The sequence below is a fragment of the Calidris pugnax genome, unplaced genomic scaffold (genome assembly GCF_001431845.1).
Source record: "Calidris pugnax isolate Ruff unplaced genomic scaffold, ASM143184v1 scaffold38, whole genome shotgun sequence".
Taxonomy (NCBI): Eukaryota; Metazoa; Chordata; class Aves; order Charadriiformes; family Scolopacidae; genus Calidris; species Calidris pugnax.
The window spans coordinates 7,423,523-7,438,961 of NW_015090995.1; the positions used below are offsets into that span (position 1 = coordinate 7,423,523).

Consider the following 15,439-nt stretch of genomic DNA (forward strand, 5'->3'; position numbering starts at 1 on the left):
AGCTTTAGTTCAGGAAAAGAAGACACGGTAAGACACTTGTGTTATTGATGAAACTGATGACAAATATAACTGGCAGCTTACATGGTAATGAATTTACAGAGATTTATTTCAGGTAAAAAGAACATCTTATGGAAGGAATTGAGTGACAGTGATGTTAAATATCCATTATCTTCCATTTCTTTGCTGAAATCTGTGTACTGTGCTTGGTGGATCATTTTGACATCACTTTAATAAATGCTTTATTTTCTCTTTTGTAAATTTCAGTGTACATGTGTACATTTTATTGAGGTGCTTTCATTTAGGATAATTGTATAACAGCTCTCTTCACAAAATGTTGGAAGGTTCTGCTATGAATTTTAAGAACTTTATTCAGAGAATTGTTGAGTATATGAGGCTGCAGCAAGAATCTTATTTTCTTCTCCAAAGATGCATGTCCATCAATAGGTTATATTCTATAAACATTTAAGTCTTTAAAACTTTTTTTTTTGCAGAAAATTTTCATTCTGTATGCAAACAGTCTGTGTAATGAAAGCATAAGGAAAAGAATGCATTTGCTTAGAGTATTTTGTAGAGGTGACAGTTAGGTGTTAAGAAATGAAACAGATTTCTACATTTGGGTAGGTATGAAGTATCTGTATCTGTAGTCTGTAGTATGAAGTATCTGTAAGTCTGCTGCTGGCATTTTATGTGTCTTACAGTAGAGAATTATTGAAAGCATAACAGGATATATGGACCTTGAAAGGATGATGGAAAAAAGAGAGAAAGCTATATGTATAAATATCAAATTATAGAGAAATTTAGGTCAAAGGGGGCTTCTGGACATCACTTCTGTTGGAAGTAGGGCCTTAGATGGGGTTAGCCAGGGCACGGTCAAGCCTCGTCTTGAATATTTCCTGTGAGGTGGATTTCATCCCATCTCTGAGAAATCTCATCCAATATTTAGTTGTTCTTATGATGAAGAATTTTTTTCCTTGCATTGAGGACTTGTGAGGATTTGCACGTAGTGAACATGGACAAATTAAGCTGTAACTGACTTAAGAGAGTCCCTTGTGGGATTTTTTTAATGGTGTCCTACCCAACTGCAGGGCTTGGAATAACATGATGATGAGGTATGGACTTGTATTAGGTTTCATCATCCAAAAAGACCTGGTGTTCCTGTCTGGTGATGGTAGTGAATAATGCGTGGAGTAGTACACTTCCTGCTTTATTTGTTGCACCTATTGAACTTAGTAAAGCTCATCATTGCATGGCCTGGCCCATTTTTAGTATAGCTTGCCAATAAGTTATTCTCAACAACAAGCCTAACAAAAGGCTTAGTTAAGGTAATTTTGCCTTCAGATTCAGTAAAGCACAAAACTTGGGAAAATAGTGACAATATGGAGAATGGCTGTACATTACATCTCTTAGCTATATTTGAAGCAGGGTATAACCATTAGAAATTATGATTACATTGGAGTGAAATCAAGTGAGCCTGTGTTATGAAGTGTCATGAAGTTGCATCTGTCCTTATTTTCTAATGTCACAATGTGGATGAACCCTTAACTTCAAAATGAGCTAAGCAAGTACATGATATTTTTGGTGTGCTTTCACCATGTTTCAGCAAGCAGTTTAAATTGATCCTGCCAAAGGTAGACACTTCTGCCTGGTTGTTCATTCCTGCCCTGGTTTTTTCCTGCATGAGTTTGAGGCTACGTGAGGAACCAGATGGGGAACTGAAAGGGACTAACGCTATACAAGGAGAAAAAAATAAAAGCTTTGCACTGAGTCATTTCCTCAGTCTTGTTTAGCCCAGTGTGAGGATGGGGTTGGGGCATCTATGGGTGGATATGAATGAAGAGAAATGATGGGACTGACTCTTTCAGTGGCTGGTTTAGAACAAGGTTACACTGTCTGAATATGACCGTATGTCTGGGCTGTACATGCCTGCCTTCTCCTCTGAATATACACTAACACTCTGACCATGCAGCCAGCTCCAGCAGGGAGATCTTTTATAAAGAATGTGCTGTGGCTTAATATGGCAGCCCTCTGCTACTAAAATGCTGAGAGCTTGCTTTTTTCTGGTCTCCTTCTCTCTACCTTCCAGCCATGTGCTTCATTATTCCTCTTGTACTGATCTGACAGTTGTATAATCATCAAGTAAGCCAAATGTAGTTCACTTATCCAGCACAAAATATTCTGTTTTCTGAGTTAGCCTTGTGCCACCTTTACTAATTTAAGGAGACCTGGTTTAAAATCAGTATGCACCAGAACCAGGGCAAGAGAGGGCATGTGAGTGGAACAGGGAGCAGGCAGGAGAGAAGAAAGAGTGATGTCCTATTTTTAGCAGTATTAAACTGGTAATTTTGCTCAGACCACCTTGTGGAACTGCATCCTTGATCTTGAGCTGCTTCAGCAGCACTGATGCTTGTGTGGCTCTGCAGTGGAAAGAAGGCGTCATCAGGACAGTAAAGATTTAGACCTTTAGGTCCTGATTTTTATCTATATTTTTATATTTTATGTCAGATATTTATCTGATTTATTTTTATCTGTAGTGGAACCAGATCCTTAGAACTGATGCCTTGCTTCCATTTTCTTCATGTTATACCATTCTCAGACAAATGGATGGTAAATACAGCCCAAAACATTATTTCTGAGCACAGTGTACTTACTGTTTTCAAGACTTCTCTCCATCCCCATCCCAACAGCAGTGTTTGAGAGCCTATAATAAATCACAGGTCTGTTTGCAACTGTTCAACAATGTCTCAACGTTGTCCTATGTGCTTACTTCCAGAAGCTAGTTCTTCTCTCTGCAGTTTGAGCATAGGTTGGGTTCAGATCTCCTTAAATATCATAATGTAAAATCTGATCGCTCATATGACCGGCAGCTTAGTTGATATGAAACAGCTGCTATCCATAATCCTCTGTTGCAAACAGAAGATTTGCAAGCTTGTGCTAATTGAAAGAAAATTGGAAACCCCCAAAACCCAATCCACTCAAAGTTAAGTGTTTGTAGTACCCCACAAAAGATGAGATATATTTAGTCTCTGTAGTTTAGTTTCTGCATAGCAGCTGCTTCACTTCCTGATCTTATCTTGAAACTGCACATCATTTTTTATAAAATTATTCACCACCATAATACCTGCACGATATGTATTTATTTCTAACCATGATAGCTCTGTGGGAATGCCAGTTTTGATGGGAGACACTGGTAGTCATGTGGTCTGACTGACTTCTCCTGCTCCTGATGGAGCTGATTATCCTGGTCAAGTAAAATCTCTGAGAGTCAGATCCTGCCAGTGTTGCTACTGGATCTACAAAGGTGATTTTAGGTGGCAGTGAGTCCTGGTGTAGGTACCTGTCTGATGGAGCACTTGATTTTGCAAAAAGCATCTTGGCTTGAGGCTTCATTCCGAATGACTTATGTCAGTCTCAGTTCAATAATGGGGTGAGGTTACTGGATTTGCAAATGATCCAAAGTTAATTAAGTAAATACTACAATGTCTGATCTTAGTTTTTCGATGAACAGGTAAGATGTAAATGGCTGAGTTGTAGTAATGGCATATTAAAGGCAAGGATAATTATGCCTTTACTTTTAAACACACTGAGAAACTGTCAGCCTTTTCACTGAGTAAAAGCTTAGTGATTTGTAATATATGAAAAGTATAAACCAGTAAGTTAGAAATAGGAAAAAACCAATTTACTTTCTTTGCATGTGTGTAACACCTTCTTGTTCTAGTTTTTTCCATTTTCTTCTTTTGTAATGTATAAAGATTGGTCAAATACTTCATAAATTATATATATGTTACATGTTCTACTTGTACATGAGCATATATTTACATACTATGATTCCATAAATAGAGCAAATATGTATTTGTAAGTAGACTGCTTGACAAACTGTATCATCAGATTGCAGCTGCTCTCTCCTTTATCTTGCAGAACTACATTGTGTTGTGAGCAACCAGTGTATTGCATATTATTTTTGTGTTCAAAATGGTAATGATGAATTCAACGCTGAAAGCAAGCACTTGGTCTGTAGGAGTGCTGAAAGAGACTGTGTGTGTTGAACTGCAGCTTAGCACCTGCGAGAAAGTAAACAGAATTATTTGCATGGTGAAGCATGAAAAATAGCTTACCAAAAATGTTACAAGATTTTAAAGCCTTTTTTAAAGTCAAGTAGTAGCCTTCTGCTTCAAGTGAAGCAGCTTCTAAACTATGGAGTGGTTCAGGAGCTGCCCTCGCCCCTCTTGGCACAGAGACCAGCTAGCCAAAAGCCACTTGAATAAAGCGTGGATTCACCTGAAATTATATTGATTACTGGTTTTATCTCACATCTTGGAGTCAAAATGGGATAGTTTGCAGACACTTCCATTCGGTCCTAAGTTTGATGGAGATTAGTGCTACATGGCTGATGGAAGCCCATCAATTCTTATTAGTCTGTCAACCAAAAATGAGTTTGAAATTCTTTTCAGCTGGTACTAAAGAGGTATGAAATAAAGATAAAAATCCAATAAATCACCACTCAGAACTTTGCTCCATACACCTGTGCATTCATTGTAGTGTTCTGTCATTTGTTAGTCTTCAGATATTTGCCGGTTAATCCATGCTACTAATGATTCTTTTCTTGAGCAATACAGGAAGAATTTGCACTACCTGGAATGTCAACAGAACTGGTGAAGCTTAATTGTCAGCTTTAATAGTTGTGGGTTGTGTGACTTGAAAGCATTTGTAGCCGCTGTGGTAAAGCTGCTGTAGCTAAGTGTGTGAAATTAAACATGGTGTACGTGGTAGGACATCGCTCTTTTGAAAAGGATTCTATCTATCCCCTCCTTGTATATAGTAAATTTAACCCTGTTTTTTTAAAATGTGAAAACAAAATGCATTTTTCCATCTGATTTCTTGTGGATTATTTTGTGGGTGACATGAGCAGCGTAGCTGCGTTTCTTTATTTCTAATTTGGATCATCACCTTTTTTTTTTTTGTAAAATCTGTGTAACAGCTATGACAGTGCCCTATAATAAACGCATGTATTTTACTTATCAAGGCTTAGCAACTTAAATAAATAACTTATTGCTGCCTTTGAGACATCTTTTAAGTGATCTGTTAGGATTCCAGTGTTTCTGTTTCCTACTGTTACAAGATTCTCCTTTGTCTCTTTGGTTCCTTGGTGAATTCTTAGCATAGTTGCTCTTCAGGATATGGCAAATTCCTTTGGGGAGGAGGGGATGGTTCTTGCATGTAGCTATTTATTAAGTTCAGCAAATCAGTTGCATCTAGTGCTTTAGATGGTGTTATTCCTGTTTTGCTTTATTCCTGGCTTGCAATTAAAACAAACAGCCAATCTTTTCCAGTTTTTCTGTTTAGGTTCTGATACTTGCATCTACTTGTAATACATTGTTTTTTTCTGATGCAGTTTATGTCGACCTGATTCCTTTTCCAGTCTTCATCTCTGTCTCCATCTCACTTGATAGCAGTTTACTTAGTCAAAAGAATCTGCAATATTTACTTACACTGAAGGCCTACCCTTCTAAAAATGATGAAAACATTGAGAAAACACAAACTGGGAATGCATTTTTTACTTCTGCAAACTTGCCAATGAATGTACTTGCTCTAAAATACTGATTTGATTTAAAGTTTCAGTTTCTGAAACTAGTGGGAGCAGCAAGGCCCTTTTTAAAATACTTGTTTATTTGAAATAGACAAGGAAAACAACCTCCTCCTTTTGGAGGGATTCAGTTCTGTGTTTTGATCAGAGCTGTTTACTGTTTAAACGATTGTAACCTATTAGGCTAAACAGAATTGCCTCGAGCCATTAGTGTCTGCCTTCCTAAGATCTAAGGAAACCTCCATCGGAGCCTATGGTGCACTTAGGAATTCAGTGTGGCTTTACATCTGTAGACCTAATTGTGGCACCTTAGAATCATGAGTATTTTTTTTCTTCCTTGCCAGGTTTTCTGTATTTCTGCTTAGTTTGGGTCTATGCCCATGAAAATGATGTAGATTTGGGATGTTCGGTTTAGCATTCAATTTCTTCTTTTAATGTCTTTGAATGGCTAGGAGGTTCTCGGATTTTTTGTTACAAATGAGCTCTGATGGGCTCTTGAATGCTTTCTGCTCTGGCTGCTGTTGCTCAGTTCGCTCAGGACAACACATTCTCTTCTGCCTTTTCTTTTTTTTGAAACGGCTTAGTTTCATGCTCCAGTTGGCACGCGAAGAATTCGTAAGCCACCAAAATCAATTTTCTCAATGAAGGAGATTCCTAAAATAAACGTTACTTTTGCTTTCATCATAAACTGTAAAAACAAACCATGAAAAAAGAGGTTAGTTAGGTAATACGGCCCACCGGGAGCTGGTTGAAAGGAGAAGGAAGCAAAAAGGTATGAGGAAGTTGTCAGAATCCTGGGTGAGGATGCTGTGTTGTATAAATGATTCTCAAGAGTGAGCAATAAAGCAATAGAAAAGTAGGTACTGTAACCTGCTAACAACATATTTTGTTTCATTTTTAATTGTAACTTTTAAATTTTCATTGGGGTTTCACAGTAAACCTGATTTCTGTTAGTAAGGATCAATTGAGAAGGGGGTACAAAAAGAAGACTGCTTCCTAATGCTATGAATAGCAATTAAAACCCTTTTCCACTTTCAATTTAGCATCTAATATTTTATGTAGTAATTGAAGCTGTATCTAGTGGAGAAATTTTGGTGAGAAGATGGTAGTTTTTTGGTGAACTTATGAAATACGGTAAATAAACCAATATAAACGTTTCTAAAACATCTTAACCTCCTGATAGTAAAAAATTCTAGTAGTTTAAGCTTTGTGATTTTTATTACTTTGCCATTTCTTGTTTTAACTGTTGTCACACTTTCATTATGTCATTAGCAGATCCGTATTGTTTATTACGTCTTGATCTTTGCTTTACAGTCTTATAAATACCAGATTTAGATGGAGAGAATGGGGTTGGCATCGAAAAATCAGTCCTATTTTGTGGTGGACATTAGTGTATCACTGATGATGAGTGCACTTTCAGTGAGTTTGTAATAATCTTCTTTTACACCCTACAGCTTTTTTTTGCCTTTTTAAATGAAGAAAAGTTTTCTGAAAATGGATGGATGGTGTACACTCCAATGTCCGAATACAGGAGACAAGTGAGTTATTGAAATTGCAGTTGGCTGGTGCTTTCACCTCTGACAACTTACACAGCGGAATTATTGTTTGTACATTTCTATTATCAGCCCTTTTGGGGGGTGGAGCTGAGAATGGGGGAAGATGGAAATGAAACTTGGAAAAAGTAAAGGAAAGCAAGAAAGCACTGGAATCTTTAAACAGTTAGAATGTTATAGGAAGGTAGTCTTTGCTCTTTGTAAGAAGTATCAGTAAGTTACCTCAAAGTGCCATTGTTAAGTGAGCAGGGGGCAGGGAGAATGTGCCAAATATGTAACTACAGTGTCCTAAATATAGATTTGATTTGGTCTTTGATTTGGTCTCCTTCTTCCTGAAGTGAAAAAAAATAATAAAATCTTATTTTAGAAGGCGTTGCTTTACAGAAGTTATTTGTATGTCTGTCAGTTTTCTACCTTGCTTTCTAGGTGATTTTTGAAAAATGTCAATGAAAGAGGATGATATATTTAATCTTAAAATGTATTTTAGACAATGTATTTTTGCTTTATATGTGGCTTTAAAAAAACCAAGCAAACAATAAGGACTTCCTTGGATATTTTTTTTTTCCCCCCTCCATGTTTTTTTCATTCAAGGTTTAGAGGCTTGAGACCCAAAAAGAGTAAAATACACCCACACAAACCCCACTGATTGTGCGCATGTGTGGAGGGCTCATCAAGCTTCCTCAACTTCCTGGCTGCTCTTTGTGAAATGCCTTACTGAGCAGACTGCAACTAAAAGCTGTTGTTTCTCAGTAAGAAACCTACCCTGGATCTTATTTTTAACTTGAAGGTAGTATCAGGCTACAGGGAAGAAGGGCTGAGATGATACTTCCTCCCCCTGTCTTCTCAGGAGGATAGTCCCTTTTCAGCAGGCAGAGCTTTGAGGCAGAAGAGAAGGCAATTTTCTTTCCTCAATCCCACAGTTAAAGAAATATATCTACTAGTTTTAATTGTTGTTTTGAAACTTGTTGTAAGAATAGAATTGTGTATGTAAGAGTTGTTCAGGGCTGTGAATCCATCAGCAAGGACCTGTTTTGTGTTGTCTTGTAATCTTTTTTTCTTCTATTGTTTTGAGCCAGGACTGTAGTTAGGTTAAATTGGTAGGTTGTTGCCACCATGTGGCCATAACGTTATGTAAAATTCGGGAGCAGAATTACTATTTGTACAGCCAAAAATACAGTGAAAAAACTTTGTGTTACATTTTAGGGACTGCCTAATGAACGGTGGCGAGTGACTTTTATTAATGAACATTATGGACTGTGTGACACGTATCCATCACTCCTAGTAGTGCCATATAATGCAACAGATGATGATCTCAAGAAAGTTGCTGCCTTTAGGTCCCGAAATAGAATCCCGGTGAGTATTGTGATGAAAGTTACCTTATAGTGTAGCTACTTTTAAGTACGCATCCAAACAACTTTTTGCTGAATATGACACAGAGGATGCTTTTTTTGGAAATGGTTACAGCAAAATAGTTTTGATTGGCTGGTGGTTTTTACTGCTAGAAACTAGCGTCTTCGCCAAGCCACATTTCCGTTTTTCCCCCACAACAATCACCCATTCCAACTTTGGTTTTAACTTGCGTTTTCTAGTAACAACTGCCAGCGTTGCAGATTCCCTTTTCTTAATGAAGTACGAGCCTTAGACTGCCATCTGTACTAGTTTGTTTGACTATTGTTGGATGCACATAAAAAGTGATAGCAAATGTTATCCTCGTGTAAGTAAACCGCATGGCATTTAAAAATGTTTCAATAGTCAGCCCTAAAATAAGACTCTGTAGTGAATTCTTGGGTTTTTTAGTCCTTTCAATTGGGTTGTGCAATTTAAGATAAACCCATTTGACTTTTTGGCTCTATTTCTGTAACGAAAATTCTTTGAGGTAAGAGAATTTTTGTGTATCGACTCTTTTCAGCACTACAGAAAATAGTAATTTCTGTCACAATATGATCTGTTTTAACTAATATTTCAATTCGGCAAACTCAGGAGAAGTGCTAGATTCTTAGTATCAGAACACTTGAATCTCAGTTAATTTCAAACAGATGCAAAACTCAGTATGATAAGTATTTATTAGTATTTACTGATAGGCTAGGTCTATAATTATAAATTTACTATATGTACACACACATATGTATATGTATAATATATAATGTGTCTAAAATATATATGTCAAATCTGTAGTGTGTGCATATAGTTCTTATAACATAGCTGTATCTTTGTCATCTCAAAATTCATGACAGGGCTTTTGTGTGCCTGTGCAGTGAGAGTCATTTCCTTGTAATAGTAACTTCAGTCTTGTCAGGAAATAACCCATCACACTCACCCGCACACACACTGACAGCTCTTGTTTCTACATCTAAAACTAAGGGTTGGATTTCAGGAGTGAATACTTTCTGAGGATTTCTTTTTTTAAATCTGTAACCCATAAGTTCCAGACTGGATGAAAATACTATTTCTAAATATTTTTCAACGATGAGGTTGGAGTTTTTACCTGCTTCTTGGGATGTTTATCTTTAATCTCTTGTGCTGTAGCCTGTTCCCAAGGCAGCTCACTGTCTCTTGTTTGTGGTGAGTCCCCCGTGGCTCAGAACAACAACAAAGGCAGCGTGCACTCTGCTCCAGTGCCTCCTCTGTAAAGAGGGCTGAGGAACAAAATGTACTTTAAAGATTGGAAGGGGGAATGTACTGTAGAAAGGTTCAACTTTCTTTCTTTATTCAAAAAAAAGGAAAAGTTGTTCTTGTAGAATCGGAGCATCTTAGTCACCGTTTCTGTAATGAGTTCATTCTTCTGAATTGTTTCTTAGTTTCAGCAGGCATCTCTATGCTTGTTTCCAGTTTGCTTTTCAGAATTATCTGTGCAACCTAAGAGGTGTAGAAAAATACTAAAATACACTGGGTTATACAGGTAGAGTATAATTTCAATTAGAGTTAAATATGTAAAAGAATGAACTCTTATAAAGATTATTATTATTAAATTTTTTGAGACTAAAGTGAAGCAGTTGAGATCATCTTTTGAAGAAATATGATAAAAAGTGTTAATTTTCATATTATCTTTTTTAAAGAATGTAACTATAATATTTAAATTATGTTTTTTAATAAAATGTATTTCTTGTAATATGTTCTTGACATGTGATTAGGTTCTGTCATGGATTCATCCAGAGACTCAAGCTGTTATTATGCGCTGCAGTCAACCCCTTGTTGGAATGAGTGGCAAGAGGAACAAAGATGATGAAAGATATCTTGATATCATCAGGGAGGCTAACGGGCAAATCTCAAAACTGACCATCTATGATGCTAGGCCCAATGTCAATGCAGTTGCAAACAAGGTAAACAGAAGCTTAATAGTCTTACGGGTGGAGGCGGATGGGGAGGAGACTCAGCTTGAAGTCTTCTGTGAGGAGGTTTTTGGGAACAGTAGTAGTCTTAATGTAGATTAATTTACTAATAAAATATATTTTTACATAACCAAATACTGAGGCTCAAGGCCATGAAATGACATGAGTGCCTGAAGCAGGTCAAAAGCAGGATTTCAGGACCACATGTGGATTTCCAGACATGCTTTACTCTGTCTGTTACCAGCCAAGCGCAGATCTTAGCATGGGACTGAAATCAGATATGACTGCACTCTGGGGTAGATGTAGGCAGAGCTGTAGAGCACGTCCTCTGTTGCAATGACATGCCACCTCTGTGCAAGCCACAGCTCTGCTTCATGTCCTCTGGGAAAATTCTGTCCTGGAAAGGCTGTGCACCTACAGCCAAGCCCGCTGACAGGCATCCTTTGGTTCTTCCAAACCATTACATGAACCGCTTCAGACCTGTCCAGGCATCCAGTAAATAAAGAGGAAGTGATGAAGAAGTTCATTTGGGGGTTTGCACTTTGAAGAGCAGCATGGGTAGGATTTTGGATACCCAGGCACCTATTCTTCCCTAGGTGCCTGTAGTTGGTAAGTGCAGTAACAGAAGTAGTGTTTCCATCTGACAGAGTGACCGTTTCTTCTGCGATGAAAGCCTAAAAGGATCAGAATCACAGAACAGCCCAGTTTGGAAGGGACCTGGAAAGATCATATGGTCCATCCTTTCAAGAAGAAAACATGTCCCTGTGCCTTGATTTCCCCTGTTCCCCCCTCAAATCTGGTGAGGACCAGATCGTTGAGGCATACTCCGATAATACCAGTCACGGTGTGTCAGTGTCATGTTTGGCACACAGCACAGCAGGCTGGATGTGCTCCATGTTTGTATGAAAAGCCTGGGTAGGGAGAGGCAGTGAAGGACACAAGTTTAACTCTTTCTTCATATGAGAATGTACCAACTTCCCTCCCTCCATGTCTTGGGTAGTCCCTTACCCACTGAACATCAAGCAGAAATGGACGTGCTCTTTGCTCTTTCTCAGGAATGAAGTTGTGTGTCCGCACAGCAAAGAGCACGAGAGATAGGAGCTCAAGAGGGTTTGAGATCATAGTGAAACAGTAAGCGTGCTTGTCTGGGCGAGAAGGAATTGTAGCTTCTGAAAGTTTTTTGGCACAAAATGAACACTAAATTAGTGGAATGAGACCTCTTCAATGTTTGTGCTGAAAGGAATATGAAATGTTAAAACTTCTTTGCCTCTAGGAGGTTTATATGTAACAAACCTTAAGTTGCTTTAGAATTCAAGAGGGAGAATAATGTTAATGTTTTGCTTTATGTAACTTAAACACACGCATCTGTACCTTTACAGTCCTCTGTAACAGAGAAAGTAGTTTATTTAAGCAAGAAATAAGGTGCTTTTCTGTGTATAACATATATTCCCTCAGACACACTATCCTAGGGGATGTTTGGCTGGGTTTTAATCTGATGGTTCGTATTTTGAGGGTCTGCCTCAATTGCTTGCATTTTACTCTACAAATTGCGTTATTCTCTGTGCACTGAATTTTTATGGCTGAACAAAAAATGTAATCCTTTTGTTTGCCTTGTGGAAGGAATGCCAGTTCTTACATTAACTTAACTTATTCCCCAGTTCTTGGAACAAACTCAAATTTTTGCTGTTTGTTTCAAAGATGTGTTATGGTCAAACTTTATGCACACATACTTATTGAAGTTTGAAGCGCAGTTTTCAGCTTTTTTTAAGTGGTCTGTGTATTTCACCCATGTGTTTTAATTAACTCCTGGTGTGTCTAAATACGAAATAATCATAGCAGCAAAAGCAACAGGGTGCGTTTCTGGGTCTGAGGGACAGTGACATACAGAGCCAGTGTTGATCAGCACTGAAATTTTTTTTTTCTTGAACAGCTGTGAAGATTAGTATCAGCAAAATACTGGGCTATGCTACTCGTGCATTCCAGTGTTCTTTGTACACAGGTCAAGACCACACAGTCAGTAGGAGTTGCAGCAGCCCTGATGCTAAAATTGCAATCATTCCTCACCAGGACTGCATGATACTCGAAGGAAGGAGAAAAATAAAATCATCACTTCGTTTAGCACAGAGCCTGGCAGCTCTGAGGGTACCCCCACATCTGAGGAAGGGGTCGGAGAGCATAGAATAGAGATACTGTGCCGCTGTTCAGAAATGCGAGTGGTACTGACAAGGAAAGGCTACACCCTGCTTCAGGGTGTTGTCTGTTGTGTTGGTGGCTGTAATGGCTTATTAAAGCAAAATTTATTTATCACAATTCATGGCATGGCATGTTTTTGCTGTCTGCAGGAAATGCTGTGATTTTGCAGCTATCTTTGGAAAACCTCCTCAGCAGTACTGTGTCCTAAAATACGTGTGGTTTTCCGCTTCCATTTGTGAGCAGGCACATCCTCTGCTGTGGTGGTGATCAAATGTTTAGAGAAAGCAGCAGTAGAACAGACTTTATACTTATGTGGCTCTTTTATTTCTTAACAATTTAAATACATGTTTAGGCTCCAGCGATAAAATTTAATGTTAGAAAAATTACTTCAAAGTAAACTTTAATGTTACAAGTAATTTTCCTAGACGCAGAATCTAAGGTTCTTGAACTTAATTCTTAAACAAAACGTAGCTTATTCTTAACTGAACTGAATTTAATTTTACTTGGTCAAACATCTTATAATTTTTATCTATTTAAATATAAGTTCAAATTTTAGTAGTAAATAGCTAGACAGTTTAAACATAAGAAAGATTTAATTATTTTTTTGGTAGCAAGTTTGCACTGATACAAAGATTAGCTTTCTTTTAAATTAGTGGTGTAAAGAAACAGACAACTCCTTTTGACTGAATTTTGTTCTAGTTGGTACAGAAACAAGTAGATGAGCAATTTTATTCCCCGGAAGTGGTGATCTAGTATGTTATGAGTAATTGCTGGTTTGTGTGATGTACTCTACATTTTAATTTGACCTTTATAATCTGTCTGGAAAGTAAGTAGATTTCTTTTGTATTCAGAATCATAAGTTTGTTTAATCTTTGGTGGGAAAAGTGAACATAAATGAAGAAAAAAATATTGGCATTGTAATATCAGTTGGTCTAGGAAAAGCTATTTCCATCATGAATCTCAAAAGTAATGGGGAAGGTACAAATGTTTTATTCTCAAAGCAGTCTGAGTCCTGACTGATGTGACGCTGCCCACCGTCCCTTACCTGGCTAGTTCAATCCTATTCAAAGGTCTCCAGGCCCAACAGTACAAACAATCTTTAAGTGTTAATGTAAAATAATTAATTTTCCCTTACACGGTTACTCTCCTGAGGTTTTGAAAGGAACTAGGCTGGCTGGAGCAGCTTGAATGTCTTTCTGGCCATATGCTATACTTAATATACTTTGTCCTTCTGGACAAAGGAAAGCCCCTGAGTATTATTCTCCAGCTTTTACCTCTTCAAAGCTTGTGTCTGAGGCTGATGTTTTAAACAAGCAACTGAAATTCTATATTGCCCAACTGCAAAATAATGTATAAATAAAATTCAGTCCCTTCTTGCTCTGGTGAAAAGATGCTATAATAGTGTATATATGACTGTGAAGTTAATTTTAGATCTCTTGTTTGTAGGCAACTGGGGGAGGATATGAAGGTGAAGATGCATATCCCAATGCAGAACTTTTCTTCTTGGACATTCATAATATTCATGTCATGCGGGAATCTTTGAAGAAGTTGAAGGACATTGTTTATCCTAATGTGGAAGAGTCACACTGGTTGTCAAGTCTGGAATCAACCCATTGGTTAGAACATATAAAGGTAACTTTTTGCTGTTTGAAATAACATCTGTCCAAATCTGTCGTATCAGACTTGCTTTCTCTGCTAGACTTTGAGATAGTCCTGATATGGAACATATAAATCTACCTGGACTACAAAAACAGCATCACTGCGTCTTGGCTTTTTGCAAACTAGTCTTAGAGTATGTTATAACATTACTAAGCAGCAGTAGGTGAAATTCATTGTTTATTGTCTGCCTCAAGTCAAATGAGTCTTTAATAGGGGAATGCAATGTTTGATTGTCTTCACATGTGTGAGAACTGATTTATTTTGGTTTCTAGCAATATAGGACTACAGATAACTGTCACTGTGAAGTCTTTAATAGGGGAATGCAATGTTTGATTGTCTTCACATGTGTGAGAACTGATTTATTTTGGTTTCTAGCAATATAGGACTACAGATAACTGTCACTGTGAAAGATTAGTAATTATTTCAATTGTCAGTATGTATGTGATTTTTATTTTGTGAAATACGATTTTGTAAATCTTGTAAACTTATTTGTCAGTCTTTAATAGAGGAATGCAGTGTTTGATTGTCTTCACATGTGTGAGAACTGATTTATTTTGGTTTCTAGCAATATAGGACTACAGATTACTAATCTTTCACAATGACAGTTATTACTTCAGTTGTCAGTATGTATGTGATTTTTATTTTGTGAAATACGATTTTGTAAATCTTGTAAATTTATTTGTAAACTTTTGTAATTTTCATCTTGTAGCACAAATAAAATATTTAAACTGGTAATTCACCAGTGTTCTTATTAGTTGACCTTTGAACCTTTTGCCTTAAGTATAGCTGTGCAAAAGTATTTAGCATATTATGTAATGAATCCTATTTAATAAAAATTTCAATTTAAATTAATATTTGGAAAATAAGCATATTTGAAGGGTACCAGTTCCTTTTTCCAACAACTGAGATATTTTAGTAATTCAGTTCAAAGAAAAGAGCCAAATTAAATATAGAATTTTTAGAGAGTATTTCCTATGGTAAATCCTCTCTTTCTTTAAAAAAGCTGCTTATGTTCTTCGGTTTATCAAGGTTACTATTTTCTGCCCTATTTTTTAAGAATTTACTGTGAGATGAATTAGATCTTACTAAGGGATTAGGGAACCAATCTGTTTCTCTATTTTTAT

At 37.1% G+C, this 15,439-nt stretch overlaps 1 protein-coding gene across 3 annotated transcripts in view; it reads left to right on the forward strand.

Moving 5' to 3' along the window:
- Window positions 1–15,439, forward strand: part of MTM1 (myotubularin 1) — a 47,018-nt gene that overhangs the window by 15,078 nt on the left and 16,501 nt on the right. For all 3 annotated transcript variants that reach the window (XM_014955171.1, XM_014955172.1, XM_014955173.1), the window contains 4 exons: window positions 7,036–7,119; window positions 8,338–8,487; window positions 10,266–10,454; window positions 14,103–14,288. In XM_014955171.1, coding sequence (XP_014810657.1) covers window positions 7,036–7,119; window positions 8,338–8,487; window positions 10,266–10,454; window positions 14,103–14,288 — 609 coding nt within the window. The remainder of the gene's footprint in view (window positions 1–7,035; window positions 7,120–8,337; window positions 8,488–10,265; window positions 10,455–14,102; window positions 14,289–15,439) is intronic.